Source organism: Acipenser ruthenus, chromosome 26, assembly GCF_902713425.1.
Source record: "Acipenser ruthenus chromosome 26, fAciRut3.2 maternal haplotype, whole genome shotgun sequence".
Taxonomy (NCBI): Eukaryota; Metazoa; Chordata; class Actinopteri; order Acipenseriformes; family Acipenseridae; genus Acipenser; species Acipenser ruthenus.
In genome coordinates this window covers 22,684,328-22,703,410 of record NC_081214.1, presented here as the reverse complement: position 1 = coordinate 22,703,410, position 19,083 = coordinate 22,684,328, and the positions used below count along the sequence as shown (strand labels likewise).

Below are 19,083 nucleotides of genomic sequence, written 5' to 3'. Positions count from 1 at the left end.
TAGGCTATCCAGCATATTTCCACGAACAATCTGTGGGAAAAGCATTGCAAGCTGGATGTCTCCCGAGCTTGTTGTGCTTTGGCTACTTGGTTGAAGAACACGTACTAATTTCAGCACAGTATTGTTATTTGGCATTCTTTTTTTTTTTTTTTTAATAAATATTTGAGCAATAAAAATATACCATCCTTTATTTTGATCCAAAGTCAGACATTTATTTTTTTTGTTATTCACGGGTCTACGGATACTGTAAATTTACTGACGGTTGGCAACCTTGGTCAGGAGGAAGATGTCTTACACAACAGTCTTTTCTTAAGCTCTGCTGCCATCTAGTGGACATACAGTGAAAACATAAACACTATTTAAACAGCAAATCTAGAATACATTTCAATTCTTATTTATTTATTTAAATACTTACACTCATTTCATTTTAGTTTCTTATAGCAAAATACATATAACATTTACAAATACATATAACATTCAACAGTTTTTTTTAATGAAAGGTAAGAGCTACAGCACTCCTTATTTACACAGAATAGCAAAACACATCTGAGAATGAAAAAGAACATGTTCTACAACAAACAATTGCTAAAGCTTACTGAACAGCACATCTTTGAAGCATTGTTTAATAAAATACATCTGTGAATGGGAAGACACAATCAGGGAAGTTTATTAAGCTTGGTTTTAGCCACCATTTTAAAGTCTATATGGTGGTGGCTCCTCAACACTTGCATCTCCTCTAACTGGAATCAAGAGCAGCAAAGCTTCAGAAACCCGTCCAGGCAGTGCTTACCTTCACATGGTGTCTATTTGTATCCTCACGCTTCAGTCACAAGGTTGGTCTTTGCTTTGTCTAACCTGTCCAGCACTTCAGTGTAAAGACCTGACATCTGGGAATATAAACAGCACAGTAGTCAGGTTTTTTTATGATGCTTAATTTATATATATTTATGTAACAGGTATTATACTCATGTTCCCAAATTGTGTTATGGTATGATGATGGGTTATAGAGGAGAGGAATGGTGAAGCAACCCTTTACCTGAGTCTCATAGCTAGCCTGCAGGGAGCCCAGGTGTCGGAGGAAGCTCATGCCCAGTCCACACCATTTCTCTGCCTCTGTGTACTGAGCCAGGCTATAGAGCAATATCCCTGTGTTCCAGGCTCTGGTCAGGAGCCACAGAATTTCCACTTCAGGGAACTCCCCGTGCTGGTTTAAAAAAAAAAAAAAAAAATGATGAGTTCTCAGTAAAATTATAATAATAATAATAATAATAATAATAATAATAATAATAATAATGACGACACGCAATGCAGACTCAAGATTAATTCCATCCTTCTGGAAAGTGTAATTACAAACGAATGTAGATAAATGCTAATAGATCTGTGAGGAAAGTGTTTGGACGGTCACTGATAAAACTGTCACATCCATAATCCCCACTATTCTCTTAAGCACTCCTTACTTGCCTACTGTAGTTAGTAACAGATGAGTGGTATACTAAACAAGTGCACCTCGTCGATTCACCACTGCCTATATTTAAAGCTATTTTGTCTTACTTACTGCACTGCTTATTATAAGTAGGGCCTCTTCATAGTACCCCCACACCTCCTCCAGAACCCGGGACTCCACTTCCAGCACCCCTGTGGGCAGCGACAACTGGATCAGACTGTGAAGACACTGGCTGTAGAGAAAAGGATTCAAGGGTACTGAAAGTAAACTAATTTTTTTAGTACGACATTCGTTTGATCTCAATTTGTAATGTCCATTTATCTAAACTCAGTGGCTGCTTATGTACTGTGTAATACACAACACAGCAGTTTTACTGATAGTGTCTAATTTTCTTGAAAATCACCTTGCAAACATGCTTTTATTGCAAACACAGACCCTGTCATTGCTCGCACTGTAGATATTTAATGAAATCAGTAGTCGCACTGTAGATATTTAATGAAATCAGTAGTCGCACTGTAGATATTTAATGAAATCAGTAGTATCTAATTTACACAGTACATTCATGGGAAACAGAAGTATTTACGCTACCATTTAAAATGAAATACATAAAAAACATTCATATGGCTTTTTCTGCATTTCCCCACTTTCCTATTCAAGATCTATTTTGTAAAATGGTATAGTAAGAAATGTAAATTATTTATTCTCTTACCTGCACCGTAAGATGTCAGAATCGGGACGCTTCCTGTGCAGAGACAGTGCGATCCTCAAGGCCTTTTTACACAGCGAGGGGAAATGAGCAGGAGGCTCCATAGCCAGTGCTGGACAGACAGGAGAGAAGACAATAGCCTGTTTGTATCTGCAGGGAAGTGGCTATCCTTAAGTTTCCAAATGGAATGGGTCAACTTGTATGTTTTTTAATGGATCTCAATGAGTAGGTTATCCTTTGTGTCTCAATGGAATGGGTAGTTATGTCTACAGTGATTGGGTACCTGAGCTGAAACACATTTAAATAGGAATGAACTACACGCATTCAGTGGTTTTGGCAAAAAGGGTAACTTTTTGTAATGACTGCTGTAAATTGTCCTTTGTGGTAACTGGAGAAGCAACCGCTGTGCCCTGTTAAAATAAACAATGAAATGAATAAATAAATGTCTTGGTATACAGTAAGGCTGAGTCATGAAGAATGATCATACAGACTAATTACAGTTGTATAAATGGTACTTACAGGCAATGGTTTCCAATGTTTTGGTTTCGATCTGCTGGAGCTCCAGCACAGACTCCAGCACTGTCTCCAGTTTGGGGTCGTTCAGTTTGGCTCTGGCCTCAAACTCATACAGCAGCAGCAAAGTGTCTGTGGGGTCCTTGGAGAAATCCCCTGCAAAATAATTCAAGTTACTGTAAAATTGCTTGTTCTTAGAAAAATATTTGGGGACATAGTCATAAAAGTTAGCATGTGAACTAGAAATGTGCAGCAATATAGTTTTTTTATCACCTCACTATTTTTTAATGGCTTGCTAAGAATGTATCATCTTGCTAAAACACACTTGATGTATGATCTGCAAATCTAATTAAAATTTTCACTTGTAGAGATTTACATTCACTATTCAAAAAACAAACTAGAATTGTGTCACTATTATTCTTCCTTGAAGTACAATAGTTCTCTACAGCATGTATGGATAAAAACTTCAGTGCAGGAACACCAAGGGTATTACATTTGAAAGTAAAGGCTACCTGAAGTTTTCAATGTTCTCCACACCTCCCAGCAGACCTGCATGTGTTCTAGTGCCTGGGTCAGGTTTTCAGTCTGTGCAGGAAAAGCTTGTGAAGTCTCAGTCTCCATTTAACTACAATCAGCACCTCAACCAAGTAAACAACACACCTGTGCAGCCCCTGGTCCCCATCTGCTCTGACTGCTTTCACATTGGGCTGATATTTTATACATGTTAATTCTGTTGATCTGTGATCCTGCTGTCCCTCACAGCAGTGCACTGCCTACCTCCACAACAATGTATATATTTAATACACAACAGAATACAATATACAAACTTATTTTAATTCAATGCCTGGTTTCTACAGGGCATGATAGGCCCTCTGCTGCCTTAAACAGACATACCTTTGCTGTTCAGCGCTGACAAGTGACAGTATGGCAGATGCTATACAGTATATAATAAAATATATCCTAAAAATAAGATAATATAAAAAATAATTAATATCAACCTGTTCGATGGATTCTGAAGGGATTCTTGCCAGCTCCAAACTGGCTGCTGCTGCCATGAGGAGGCAAGTCTTCTGTCCAACTAAAATTGCTTTCTCAGACGGGCAAAACTGGGAAATCTGAAAAAGAGTGTGTCATTGGAATGCTGTAGCAACTCAAGATTGCTTTACAAAAGTGGCAGCCACCAACATGACTAAGAAAGATATGCAGATTATATACTGGATAACATTACAGAATATATTTAATTTTTTTAACATTTCATTAGTCTAGTCTAAATTGTAAGATAAAAAATGCCTGAAAATTATGGGGTTAATTACAAATGGCATCCATTGAAATCACTGTAATAAACTTTAAAAAGACAAGAGTTGCAAAATAGAAAAATATGTTTTTACATATCACAAGGGCAGAGAAAGGAAGACTCTCCTACCTGGTACGAAAGCACAAAGAAATCTCTCATCATGCCAGGTGTGTCCTCACACTGCAAGGCTGAGTTCCAAGCTGAAAAAAAAAGTTTACTTAAAAAGTTTTTTCCCAAAAAAGCTTTGTTCAAATGCAGTGCTGGTGCTCAAATAAAATTAGGGTTGATTATAGTTTCAACTCCATTTTTTTATATATTTTAACATATATATTTTTTTATATATATTTTTTATATATTTTAACATATAACAAGGGCTTTTCGGTTTTTATTTTTGATCATGTGATGCCCCTTTTTTCTGAAAAGTCTTGATTGTGAAACAAGTTCACTAGTTTTTTCTCCTGCAACTTTTTTGAGACTATGATTCTGTTTCATCAATAATGTAAAAAAATAAAGCAGCTCCTTATTTTTAATTCAAATCGAACGCAAACAGCGAGTGAAGTTAAATTGATTTAATTAAATCGTAATGAAGAGGAAACTATTATTTGCAAAACAGGTTATAACATTTTTCCAACACGTCATTAAGATTTGAAATCCGGGAAAAGCAATTTAACTAACCTCGCTTTTTGTGTTCAGTTTGAATTAAAAAATAAGGAGCTGCCTTTTTTCTTTTTTATTTTATTATTTTTTTTTACATTATCAATGCAACAGAATCATAGTCTCATTCAAGATATGGGAGAAGAAACTAAAGTAATCTTGTTTCACAATCAATGCTTTTCCAAGAGTTTAATTCAGAAACAGCTCAATATAACTTTAAAGGGACATCACGTGACCAAAAATAAAAACCGAAAACAAAGAGCCCAACATATAACATATCAAGTTATATAAAACAATTATGATTTTTATTGCAGGTCCTACCAATTTTCCTGAACCAGTTTGCCTCGTCAATCTTTTTCTCCAAACTTAGGCTCTCTCCTGGGTTGAGCTGGGATATTTTTAACAGGGCTAAAAAGGAACAGGATTCACTATAAATACACTGGATTTTTGGTTAAGGTTATTGCTGTTGTTCCTTATTTTTCTGTTTTAAGACTGAACAAAGTTTGTTATTGTATAATACATAATGCAACCTCCAGTAAACCATTCAGTAACTAAACTATTCATTCTGTTGCCAAAATAGCATGTCTGATAAATCGTCCAAAAAGGAAAAATGAAAACTGCTTTAAGCCACCACCCATACCCCCTACTCAATCTTTCAACCCTGTGTAACTGGGAGCCATTTTTAAACATTTAAAACTAAGCTAAAGCAAGTGCAGCCTATGTAGTTAGCATAGGGTACTCTGTTCTGTAAAGTTACTTTCTATTTATATTTCTAACCCACCCATCTTCAGATATGACCGCAGAATATCCAAGTTAGTATCCCTGTGAAGAAAAAAAAAGTGTGAATACACTACCCAGACTTTTTATAATAAGAGCATGAAGATATTTTCACATATATGAACATGGATGCCTATGCATTACATTTTTTGTAAACCTCTAAAAATCCCATTGCATCTGTAATACTAATAAAAACATTCAGAAACACTATGAGAATTCTACTTAATGCTCTTTTTTAAGATGTATCACTGTCTGTCTTCATCTGCATAAACAAAAGAAAGGGTTTCCTTCAGAAAATGGCTCATAAATTTTAATGTTTCGAATCTGCATTATCATTTTCCTCTAATTACCAACCTCTTTTCCTCAGTTATTGTTCCCATTTTAGAAAGGACCAGTCTAACCAAACACCTGTGCAGAAGAAAATGAATTACTTTAGTTAAATCTTGCCTCTTGTGCATTTTGTGTTCAATAGGATGCAAACACATTTAACACTAGTTTTTCTTTTCTTCATTTTTTACTGTACAGGTTCTGTTATCTTACCTGAGTGCTATGAAGACCTGGCCACTGTCCTGTGACTGCTGACACAGATATTCCAGGGCCTTCATGGCTGCATCCTGCTGGTCGTTCTGGAAAACAAATATCTCAGCTTGTTACCACTGCTTCCAGGGTCTCATTTTTTTATTTCATGCAGCATAAATGTTGTATTTAATCCTCACAAGCTGAATGTTACCAGTCCAAGATTAATGCCTTATCGAGGTCTGTGAAACCAGACAATTACGTTTTGACTTCAAACCAACAGATGGCAATAGCTTTCTGGAGCTTATACACTATCAAGCCTTTTGAATAGGCTCTGACATGTATCTTTAAACATCTATTATACCATAAAGGGTTACATCCACTATGTAAGAGAAATGTACCTCTAGAGCAATCTGTGCTGCCAGACTCAGAAGGTTGGAGCCGGCACTCTCAGATGCTAACAGTCTGTCCTCGTTCCGCATGGGATTTTCTGCCAGTTTCCCCATTACTCTCACAGCCTCTAAAGCTGTACAAAACACAAGCATATTCTCAGTTGAAGCAGACATCTTCTTGCACAGGTACCAAATAAAATAACACTCTGCACTTCTCAGACAGAAATCAGAAAACAATATTGTTACGGTGTTATGGAGTTTACTGTACTGTTCTTCCCGCCACCCCCACCCCCTACTTCGCATGAGGTAAATAATATATTATTATTATTATTATTATTATTATTATTATTATTATTATTATTATTATTAATAATAATAATAATAATAATAATAATAATAATAATAATAATAATAATAATAATAAAGTAAAGCCCTACCTTTGTCTGCATCGTTCTCAAGCACAGCTATCTTGTACACACTGAACTGTGTGAAAATGCTGTCTGGATCACACCTTTCAGCTTCTTTTATTGCTTCTTTAGCCTAGTAAGAAGAAAGCACAAGCCATATTCTCTCTCTCTCTCTCTCTCTCTCTCTCTCTCTCTCTCTCTCTCTCTCTCTCTCTCTCTCTCTCTCATTTGTCCATTGTCACTTTTCACACCTGTATTTTTGTCCATTGTCACTTTTCACACCTGTATTTTTACGTATATTGTTTTTTCTAACAGCTGTGGATAGTAACCCCCTGGGTGCTGTAGCCCAGGCAGCTTCAGGAAAGCTGTACCTTGTCCAGCTGCTGGAGATGCAGGAAGCAGGAAGCCCTGTTTCTCTGCAGCTTGGCCAGGTTCTGCTCCATTTGACCCGCAGAATAGAAACTCAAGGAGTAGTTGTACCACTGCACAGCCTCAGAGTAGTTCCTAGCCTGGTCAACAGTTTAGAGTTAGTGTTACAAAACAGAAACCATTTAATGGAAGGATCCGATTATACTACAATGGAGGGTGACCCGTGCAGTATAAATATATCATTGTTTGCTTTTCTAATGAAGTGTCTGATTGGTCTGGTTACCTGAGCATTACAGCTCAGTACTGGCCATAAATGGGTTGAAAATCTGCATGACAAAAGGTTTGAGAACCATCTCTGTAGTTTCCAGACTCCTGTTCTTACCTCAAAGTTCTTGGCAGCTCTATCCCAGAGAAGGAGATGTAAGTGGTTAAGTGCCTCAGGGGAAAGCTGTTTCCCAGTGTAGTGACCTTCAAAGAATACATATGGAAATTAATTTAAAATGTAATGGCCAAAAAATAAAGAATTACTACTCAAGACAGACGACACCCCCCCCCCCCCACCCCACCCCACACACACACTTCCCATGAGGTAAAGCACTGCCTTTGTCTGCATTGTTCTCAAGCACAGCTATCTTGTGCACACTGAACTGTGTGAAAAAGCAGTCTGTTGTCAATAAATAAAGTGAGGTCAGTAAGATATTTCTGGATTACTGTATACCTGTGATGATGTCCTCTATCTTCTGCTTGCCCAGCAGCTCCTTCCCTCTCTGCAGTAACATCTTGATGTGCTGCACCTGGGCCCTCCCCAGCTCTGGAGAGGCTTCAAAGTGTTTACACACACTCTTCAGAAATTCAAAGGCAAGGACCTCCCTATTAAAGGGAGAAGCAAACACACACTGACTGTACATACAGTTGCCCCCAAGCTGGGAACTGAACTCAAACACTCATCCAGGTTATAGCAAATGATGTAAAAGAGCTAAAGTACTTGCAGCACTTGTAATTACACATGGCTGTTCAGTGCATTAGCTGCCCTATTAATGAATTTTACCATAGCAGACAAACACTGGCAATTTGAAAGCTTTAGCTGGTTAAAATGTGTGTACTTTACCTACTGACACATGTACAAAGGGAATTTAAACAGCTGGGGTGCATAGATATGATTAAAATCAAACAACAAACAAGATTGCTATCACAGTTCCGGTTCTGAAACCACCTAATCTTACCTGTCTGCATCCATTAGCAGTTTTACAGTGTTTAGACAAACATCCAGGGGGACCTCTACATCAAGTAACTCTGCTATTGCTAAACTCAAAAAGGAAAACAGACAGAAATTAGTTCTTTATTGAATTTTATTTAACAATGTTGGTTTCCTGCTGCATTCTAACAAAGCAGTCAAAGTATAAATAGAAAAAAAAGAGTGGCTGTGTTCGTGACTTGTCCCTACAATGACAGCAGTCTCCAAAACATACCTGCCTTCACCGGTTCGTCCGGAGACACGCACTGCAGTAAGATGTTGATTTTTAAGTAGAGGCCTGCAGGATGCACATTCTCCTATCAAATTGAAGCAATTTATAAGTTTTACTGATCACAGAATCTACAGAACAATGGTGTAAAAGAACTGGTGAATTGTTGTAAATATATTGGTATTTTTTAATAACAGGATTGATATTACTTATAAAAATAACAGGTGTAATATTACCTTGTTGGCTAAGCTGACAGCACTGAGAGCTTTTTCCTGGTATTGCTTACAGTCCCACTCCATATACACATTTGCCAGTAACCTCAGTATCTTGGCCTGAACAATGCAGAATACAGTGAAATTAATGCCTTGTTTCCACATACTTGCTCAAAAGTTCATTTTAATTCCAATGAACTGGTAAAAATACGGATTTAGGCAAGTGTAAATGCTTGTAGAAATCTGGATTTCTGGTCTGTGATTTTATGCAGCCCTGAGTTTTAGATCAGAAACTATTTCTTATTTTAGGTGGTTTGGATCCATTCTAAAAGCCAATGCTTCTTATGAATAATAATAATAATACATTTGATATTCCTGAAACTGTTTTAGACTATTCCTGGTTTCATTAACAACAAGAAAGAACAATTTTGTGAATTTCAAACTTTAAAGAACTTGTTAGTTAAAGCTTTGTGAATACAGCCTATTGTATCAAAATACATTGCATCATGGAACTGTATTACTGTTGTCTAATTTTCAGACTCCATTCCCCTACCTGCACTGAGGCTCCAGGGGAGTACTTCTTATGCATTTTCCCAATATCATAGCTTTGGCTGAAATATAAGGGCAAAGAGTGACATTTTCAATATCCCAATATTTCAACAGCAATTGCTTTTTCTCAGTTTTACTAGAAAAACATCCTCACCTAAGCCAGAAGGAACTTTCTTCATACTTTTTTAAATTGTAGGTGTCAACCCCAAAATTATAGCACATGAGGGACAGATATCCAGTCTACAAAATAAATGTGATTTAATTATTGTATTAAATATGCTAACTGTACAGCAAATTAGAATGACAGCTTTATGGGTTGTCCAATATTCTAGTTGGCACCATATCCTGTTAGTTTATTTTCTTTTAGTACTACTTTTTAATTCACCCATTACACATTTTCATAATTATTTTTATTTTTTAAGGCAAATTCTGCATGAATATAAATGAAAACTAAGTGATCTGCACAGCATACCTCCTTTGGCAGCCTGAGCAGCATATCCTTACAGCGCTGCACATAGGAAACAGCTTGTTGATGGTCTGCCTGTGCCACCGCCTGCAGACAAGAGAATGCAGTTAGCTTTGACGTGTTTCTATTTGCTATAATTATCTCTCTTTTCTGAAGAAGCAATTTTAGGTTCACCCAGGAAAGATATAAAGATAAATGGGCTGGATGTTCTGGTACATTTTATTACATTTCTAAAACGGAGCAAACACACCCACAACAATGAAAATGAATGGAACTTTTCCATTTTACACGGTAGGGTCAAATGCAGCTTCATGAGTAAACTTCATTGTAAACCCATCAAATGTTTATTTTGTTCTTCAGGGTTACAGGGTCATTGTGAATACCTACAGACTCAGCCTGGTAGGAGTGTACTCGAAACAGATCTTTCTCCACGTCGCCCTTGGGAATGTTTAAATCTGACTGTCCATCACTGCGGGTCTTCAGTCTGCCATATAGCAATTCCAAATTCTAAAACACAATAATAAATAATCAGGGGATCGGGGTGTATTGCTAGAAATTGGTAAGTCTACAATGAAAGCTCAGAACAGGACTACTGCTGGAGTGCCTTTCACTACTGCTAAAAGAGCCAGCCGGCATATTAATGGATTCCAGTAAGGGCAGTGGTCTTAGTGAATCCCACCAAAGAGAAAGTAAGACCTATGCAGTTGTATCTCCATTTGTAGACAAAAGTTTGACAAAATTGATTTTGTTTAGGTGCCTTATCATAACCACTGCAACACGTTCAAAAGAATGTGTTTTGCCTGACAGGATGGGGTATGAATAACTGCGACAAATATGAACTTACTTTAACAGCAAGACTGAAGAAGACATCAGCTGAGGCGGGTTTCTTAGTGTCCAGCCAGCTTCTCCCAGTCTTAATAGCCATCTGCAGCAAACAGAAAACAGTTACTTATCCTGTAGTGACTTTGGAGGTACTGTACTATACATGAGCCACTCGTCTTTCTCCTTAGATGTTAGCTTTCAGGAGTCCTTAAAAACCTATAAAGCCACTTGAGATTTAATATACAAGGCCTGGTCTGTTAATATGCAGTACTCTGCTTTATGCACTCAATGTATTTTTATGGGTGTTTTTTTTTTCTTCTGACCTGGAATATATTATAGTTGTATGCTACCAAAATAGACTCACCAGGATTTGTCTGCGAATGGCTCCCTCTTTTGGATCTGAGGTCTCACATGCATATGCTAGCCTGCAAGCCACATGCCTCACTGCAACACAGCATATACACACTTTACTTCTGGTATATATTCATTGTTTTAATATAAGCATTGTCCTGGGGACTACAAGGAAACCCTTTCCTATTCACATTATACTGCACAAGTAGGCAGCTAATGGGTTCACTTACTGCAATATAAAAGCACATGAGAGGTATGAAAATCATATTGCATACCTTTTGCTCTTTGCTCTCCGTTAATAGCTGAGCCCACATGCTCTGTAACAGCCCAGTTCCAGAGATTAATGGCACTTTCTTCCACCTACAAAATACAAACAAGCACACAGTTCAGGTTTGTAGGTCTGCCTGTTGGTGGAGCTACAGTATTATCAATTGATTTGAATGTAACTGCTATCACAGAAGGATAGACAGTTGCCTTCCCTGCTGCACCTGGGGCTCCTGTATTTTCACTGCATTCTGGCTGTCAAGGCAGGACACTTCGCTAAACAGCTTGTCAATGATTTCCTCCACATTCCCAGGGATCTGTTTCTGTACTAGCTCCTGAGACAATTCTTTAAGAAAAAAACAAAACAAAACAAAAAAAACAGTATCACACCAAGTGATTCTAAAAGTTTAAACGTATGCATACATAGCTGTATAACTTGATCTTCACATAACTGAATCTCAGTTTCAGAGGGCTAAACTACCTGCAACATGCACAAGCGCAATGTATAGTCAAGTGCGGTTTGTTCAAATCTTTTTAAACAGTCTGCTTATAAGAGATTACTACACAGTTTAGGAATTGTGTGCGTCTTTGCATTTTCAAATTCTGAAGATTATCATGGGCATGTACTGCAGCTGACATAAATGATCTCGTGATCTCTACCTAACCCGAAAGCAAATTTTATCCCGATGGCCTCAAGGAGCCGCCGTAACAAACAGTACTCAGTAAACATGTAACAAACAGTATAACGAAGGTATTTACGATACTCACCTTTAATCTTTGATAAACAACCCTCCATGTCCATTCGAAAGCTCTAAACAAAAAGCATAACAACGATTAGTTTAAAAATTGTATTAAATTAAAAAAAAATTTTAAATTGTAAAATAAATGAGACGCAATTTTGTATCATACACAGAATTAATATACGGCCTAGCACAGAGCCTGTCTAATGATATCTCCACGTCATTAATGAAAGTAAATTGTATTACGGTATCCTGTGCTGTTAATTTGTTGTTTGTAACTAGTAGGGCGAATAAGATACATATCTATGGTTGTCTGTATATATTTTTTTTATCACTACAAATAATCCACGGTAGTACAGACCCTATCTCGCTAATTCTATAAAACGTTTGTTTAAACCCAAATCTGTATATAGTTTTCGCATCCTCGTACTTCAAAGTGGCGCGCGGATTCCCAGTTTCCCGCCTGTGGAAGACGGCAATCTCGCGCACAATTTCTCGCGTGGATAATTTCTGCAGTGCTAACAGCTACCCCGAAAGCTGTGTTTCATCTACGGGGGTCTGCAGCAGCATGCCAGCATCCCGCTACTGTCCAGATTTTGAGCATCCCACCAGTTTCTGAAGATTAAATAAAATCAAATCCCACAGGCCTACTACGAGTATTGTGTATTTAGACCACAATGTGTTTTCTGTAATGAGTCACTTATTATTATTATTATTATTATTATTATTATTATTATTATTATTATTATTATTATTATTATTATTATTATTATTATTTAGAGAATAACTCACTTTAACCGACTTTAATGATGGTTCAAATTGTCTATGTACAAAAACATACCAGTAGGTTGCGATAAATTACCAAAAAATGCCCATGGTTTACACAGTATGAGCCCTGGATGATATTTCTGCAGTTCAGAATTAGTGACGTTAATTAGCCAGCCTGAATTTCACTGCATTTTGAGCTAGTGTACTGTAGGACAACATACTATATAATAATGAATATATTTTCAGTGCTATAAATGAAAACAAATCTAAAAAATATGCAGTATGCAAGGTTAGTATAAATTTATATGCTTTTGAAAGCAATTGAATCAGATTATAATGTAGGCATTGTATTATCTTTTTTCCTAAAACAGTATGTATTTTATTTTATTTTATTTTATTTTTATTTATTTTTTTTGGGGGGGGGGGGGGAGTATTGTGCACCACTTGGCTCAAGAGTTATTAGGTACATTAATTACTACGACTTTATTAAGGAGAGCAGACAATCCCATTATATTTCCTTATTCAAGGTGAACCCTTGAAGGGATTACTTACCTGTTGAGACCTCTCATTAGCAACAACTCTGTGGATGAAAATACACACTCAGTTAAACATATGAGTGTGGGCCGCTGTGAGTGTGTACGTGCGCCTGTGAGGGTATGTTGTTTGTTTGTTTTTTAAATGAAATTTGGCACCAAAAATGTCCTGTATGAGGTTGCAAACAACAGTGCCAGAAATTTTTTGTATCATTTCCAAAGCACTTCGCTAACCCACAAAACATCTGATTATTTTTCAACTGGAACTGAACCTCCCCAGGCTGTGGGGCACAGTGAGATTGATCACTCTGTTTTTTCGGTAGCTTTTGTGCTACAATAATGATACAGGTTGCTAGTGCCGTACCGGTAATTATCCTACAAAAAATACATTGGGAAACTGTGACGTTCCTTCAGAGAACAGAGTGAATGCTGAGCCATGTTTATTTAAATTAACTCCAATATTATTGATGTGTTAAATCAACCTAAATCCAAGCTTTGGTTTATTGAATTTACTAAACATGTAAAAAGTGTCTCTGGCTATATGGAAATACTTGAATATTGAATCCTGAATATGAAATCAGTTTTTAAGAATTGCAGAACTCATTGGCAGCTTCATCTAATGTAGTAAAATGGAGCTTACAGCAATCTTATTATTTAAATCCATCAGCCTCTGTCACACACACAGCCTATACTGAATTCCAGGAGGAATCCTAGTAAGTTTTAAAGGGCTCTGTTTATTTCCTGCCTGAGGCATTGCCTCTCTTTGTATTCCAGAACAGGCCGCTCTCAGTGGAAATCTGTAAAAGGGACAAACAAGCACAAAGATTAACTTATATCTGATTCATTTGTAATCTGAGAGGAGTGCACAGTGTTGATATTGGCAAACGCTGCCCTCTATTCATCTTATTGCAATTAAACCTATCCATTGTTCTTTAAAGCGACTGCAAATTCAATCATCCTGCAGAAAATCCTTCTAAAGAGCCGTTTCTGTTTCTTCGGGCTTTGACAGCTAAGCAACATGAGCCCTTTTAGAACATTCTGACTGACAACTTTCACATTATTATGTTATGACAGCCCATCCGCGAACAATTTATTTTATCAGCTGGAATGATGGAAATGATGGTTACATGTTATGTTTTTACTGATATATGTGTGCGTGTGTGCGTGTGTGCGTGTGTGCGTGTGTGCGTGTGTGTGTGTGCGTGCGTGCGTGCGTGTGTGCATGAAAGTCACTAAATTGCTACTTGAAATCTTGGTAATCCTTGTCAATATTTCTTTTTTTCTGTGTTATTTTGCAAACGAATTAATTACCTTACACTGGATTATGCAATAATTCATATTTACTAATCCCCAAATAAGCAGACAATGCAAACATGCCATCTTTCTTATACCTTTACAATGCAGAATTCTAATTGTATTTCTGTTTTTTTTAATCATTGTATTAGCACTGTGATTTATCTGGAATACAAGTTCATTCATAGTACAGATCTTAACGTTTTATCTGTGGGATTTGTGACTTTCGGACTCTGTCACGGATATAGTGCCAACCTGTATTGCAGGAGATGAGCTACCGAATCTCTCAGATAAAAAGGAGATCAGTACTGTGAATTAGTTGCATCCCAGCCCCCTACCCTCCCTCCATTCAACACACTGCCCCTGACTTGATGTGCTTTAAAGATGGTTTGCTCCAATCCTGTGCCAGTCTTGTGCTTTATTTTTCTTTCTTCCCTTTAGATCATTTGTGACTAATGTTTCCTTCAATGAATACCAGACTCCAGGTGCATGCCATGTCCAAAATCAATTCTAATCACAAGTCTTACTTTGCCAGTCTCAGAGAAAATTCCCTGATCATTGTTCTTCTATTGTATTGCAATGTATAAACTCTCCTATGAGAGCCAAATTATTACAAAATACTTTTCCTCTTTTCCCAGGCCAGCTTCCAGTTAAGTAGTGCATTCTATTCTCAAATGATGACATACAGGCTATACAGTAGTAGGTGATGCATTGTAGAGATAACATGTTTCTGATCTATCAAACGTTGCTCCAATGCAAAACGTGCACGTTTTTTTGTTTGCATGTTCATGATCTTTGAACAGATTATTATAATTGAATTCCATTAACAAACTGTAACAGTGTAATAACCATATTCTAGAACTGATAGTATTCCAAGGAACCCCTGCACGCTCTGAAAGGAAGCTGGCATGCATTATACATTTCACTGGAACTTAGCTTAAGCATTTGTCGAACTTTATTACTATAGCGTCGAATGTAACCAGCCTTGTGCAAACATTCCTGTAAGAGATGAAACAATCAACAAAACACAATCTTTATTTATCTGTCGCTTACTGTATGGAAATCTATATCTTTATTATAGTTTAGATTATGTTTACCCTTTGGACCAGAAATATGTGTACAATATCTAATCTAAGGACACTGAAATGGCACCAAGGAGGCTGTGTGGTCCAGTGGTTAAAGAAAAGGGTGTGTAACCAGGAGGCCCCCATTTCAAATCCTGACTCACTCACTGTGTGACCCTGTGCAAGTCACTTAACCTCCTTGTGCTCTGTCTTTCAGGTGAGACGTAATTGTAAGTGACTCTGCAGCTGATGCATAGTTCACACACCCTAGTCTCTGTAAGTCGCCTTGGATAAAGGCGTCTGTTAAATAAACAAATAATTAAAAAATTAATTAAAATAATTAAAAAAAACGAATAGTTTTGTGAACAAAGTTTATTATTGCTTTAATTTGATTTAAATATAAACATGTAGTCCAATGGAGTCGGTGTTAAAATGTAAGAAGTTGGCCACGTTTTTTAAATTTTCCACTAGCTGTCAAAAGACATCATAAAAAAACAGCATTGTTTAAAGGCTGGTAGCATAATCATCACCCCGAATGGGTTACAGATGTGTTCTCTTATGTTTCTAAAACTTTTTTTTTATTTGTTTTTGTTGAGTAGATAAAAACGCTAATTCAAAAAGCATTTTCCATCTAGATACTGTTAGTCATTTTGATATCTATTCTCCCTGCTAAACCAATAAAAAAAATAAAAAAAAAACATTGCAACATAAAACTCTTTAATGTTTCAGTTTCAGTGTGAGCTGTACAGAAGCAACAATTAATCTGGGAATCCTTCCATTCTCAGCCCAACACAACAGAGGAGTTTCTGGATTACTTCACTTCTTATTGGGATACAAGATCAACTCTAAAAGCAAACTACTAATAAAAATGAACCTGGTAAAATGAGTTTTTACAATGTAGTCACGTGAAGGCTTTATGGACCTCAAGCCAGCTTTTCCCTTCACTTGACCCACACTGTGAAGCTTTTCATGTGAACTGCTCCCCAGACCCTGCCATCTGGTTACCATAGTTACCACATTAACCACTTACCCAAAGTGTGCATTAAATATGCATGGTGACTACACAGACTGTACAAGTGGAACTGTTCCTCATCACTTTGTATAGTATTGAACTGCTTGAAACTCCTTCCCGTCAAGCTGCTGCTTCCAGCAATTGTTCCTCGCTGCCTGCTGCCTAGATATCGCCAGGCCCTGCACTGTTTACTCACTCACCATGGTGCATTTGTATTGTGTGGGGGTCTTCATTAAAAGGAAATGAAGCATTGCAAATAAACTTCAAGCACTGAAGGTGCCTCATTCATCTGTTCATTCAGCAGGCATGCACTGTCTTCCAAAGGTGCAGGGTGTTTTACTGCATTCCTGTCTTACGCTGATAAAGGCATCAACCAAAACATTGGACAACTTGTTTGCTTTGCACTTCACGCTTGATTAATTGAATCAACCATCCACCGCATATCCCAATCACAAATGTCTATTCACTTCTACAAAATTCACTTCTTTGTTGAATCAACCTAAACCCTTAGTGTGTAAATGTTTGTTGGCTTCACATCTCAGAAGTATTTACCTCACATGTATTTCATTCTAGCGTAGGCAAGGGACAGAATACAGTGTATGAGCAGAATAAAGGCAGCACGTGGAGACACGACCCCCAGTGATTAAGGGTCTGTAGTACAGCAGTGCTATAGACCGTCAGCAGCAGAACAGCGATAAGCAATCTGTCTACAGGATGCTTAAACAGTGAGGTGAGAGGAGCCTGATGACTGCTGGCAGCACATTGCTTCTGCATTTGTTATACTGGTACCCTTAATAAAACACAGTTAAAGCATAGGAAAGCATGGTAAAGCACAGAGAGCTATAGGAAAGCATGGTAAAGCACAGCAAGGTATGGTAAAGCTCAGAGAGGCGTGGTAAAGCATAGAGAGGTATGGTATTATTATTATTTGTTTATTTAACAGACGCCTTTATCCAAGGCTACTTACAGAGACTAGGGTGTGTGAACTATGCATCAGCTGCAGAGTCACTTACAACAATGTCTCACCTGAAAGACAAGGAGGTTAAGTGACTTGCTCAGGGTCACACAGTGAGTAAGTCAGGATTTGAACCGGGGGCCTCCTGGTTACAAGCCCTTTTCTTTAACCACTGGACCACATAGCCTCCTATATGGTAAAGCACAGGAAAGCATTGTACAGTACAGAGAGGTATGGTAATGCATAGGGAAGCATTGTAAAGCACAGAGAGGTGTGGTAAAGCATAGGGAAGCATTGTAAAACACAGAGAGGTCTGGTAAAGCATAGGGGAGGATTGTAAAGCACAGAGAGGTCTGGTAAAGCATAGGGAAGCATTGTAAAGCACAGAGAGGTATGGTAACGCATAGGGGAGCATTGTAAAGCACAGAGAGGTATGGTAATGCATAGGGGAGCATTGTAAAGGACAGAGAGCACATTACTAAACATGGCAAACCAGGGTAAACTATGGTAAATGAATGGTTTAACCATGGGAAAAACATGCAGGAAAACTGCAGCAAATACAGTGCAGAAATACTGTGGTAAACGAGTACAACGGGTACTATAATGACTTTATTGTGGCTGTCCAAAAGTGTTTAGATCAAAATACTGCAACATATGGGTTTGGAAACAAAGTAAAGATGCTTTAGAAAATACTGTGACATGAGCTGCTTCGCTCTCTTGGCTAAAGACTTAATACTCCCCTTTTTAAAAGTTTACCACTGTGTTTTTGCAGTTTTCCCATGCTTTTGCCATAGTTAGATTATGAATTTACCATAGTTTACCCTGGTTTGTTTTTTAATATGCTTTAGTGTACCTTGCTTGTCTTTACAATGCTTACTTACCTGTGCTTACCATGCTTTCACTGTGCTTTGTTACACTTTTGCTGTGGGAAACTTTCTATGCAGCTACATTCCTGTTGACACGTAGCACACATTTTCCCACTGTTTTTCAGCTGTTCTTGAGCACATTGTTGGGAAGGAAACGTTGTGATAAATCTTAATAAAAAGGTCACTTATCAATACTGACCACTGGAATGCACGGGACAAAGTCCCCCAATGTCACGCCAGTCCAACCCAGACCGTAGCAACAGGATCTTGGCGCAGGACGCTCCCATGTGAAGGAAGTCGTACCTGGCACCAAGACGTCCTGCTGTGAAACTCGTTTGAGACACTGTCAAGGCAAACAGTCTGTTTCGCTTCCATTCGGCAGCGGAGGCCCTTCTTCGCTTGGGATGTTGATGTTTGTTTCAGGTGATATAAATAACTGTGCATCCTGTTTCAGGGACTCAAAATAAAAGAAGCAAACTTTGCTTTAGATATTTTTGACGTCGGGTTATCTTTAAGATTTGTGTTTTTGTAATGCAACAGGGCGTTCATTTGGATCAGAGCTAAAAAAAGATTTGCAGTTTGTGTTTTTTTGAAGTTGCACAAATGGATGGATCAAAGCAGAATGGATCATGGTTGTATATTTAGCATGGAGT

The 19,083-nt window shown here is 37.7% G+C and overlaps 1 protein-coding gene across 1 annotated transcript; it reads right to left on the bottom strand.

The window, feature by feature from the left end:
- Positions 1-241: 241 nt before the first annotated feature.
- On the bottom strand, positions 242-10,687 carry LOC117430292 (testis-expressed protein 11-like). The gene is made up of 25 exons (XM_034050178.3): positions 10,607-10,687; positions 10,150-10,269; positions 9,769-9,849; positions 9,451-9,536; positions 9,301-9,358; positions 8,772-8,867; positions 8,542-8,623; positions 8,296-8,374; positions 7,791-7,942; positions 7,455-7,540; positions 7,075-7,212; positions 6,734-6,836; positions 6,306-6,430; positions 5,929-6,014; positions 5,743-5,796; positions 5,393-5,433; positions 4,933-5,019; positions 4,087-4,157; positions 3,662-3,778; positions 3,176-3,248; positions 2,670-2,819; positions 2,154-2,262; positions 1,556-1,676; positions 1,037-1,204; positions 242-887 (listed from the first exon to the last, which is right to left on the bottom strand). The coding sequence occupies exons 1-25, from the start codon at positions 10,685-10,687 to the stop codon at positions 816-818; spliced, it is 2,436 nt and encodes an 811-aa protein (XP_033906069.1). The 3' UTR covers positions 242-815.
- Positions 10,688-19,083: the final 8,396 nt, after the last annotated feature.

Coding starts and splice junctions, on each gene's coding strand:
- LOC117430292 (XM_034050178.3), bottom strand. CDS start 10,687: ATGGCTATTAAGACTGGGAGAAGCTGGCTGGACACTAAGAAACCCGCC. Junction 9,537..9,768: donor TGCTCAGGCTGCCAAAGGAG/GTATGCTGTGCA, acceptor TTTATTTTGTAG/ACTGGATATCTGTCCCTCAT. Junction 2,820..3,175: donor GAGAACATTGAAAACTTCAG/GTAGCCTTTACT, acceptor ATTATTTTGCAG/GGGATTTCTCCAAGGACCCC.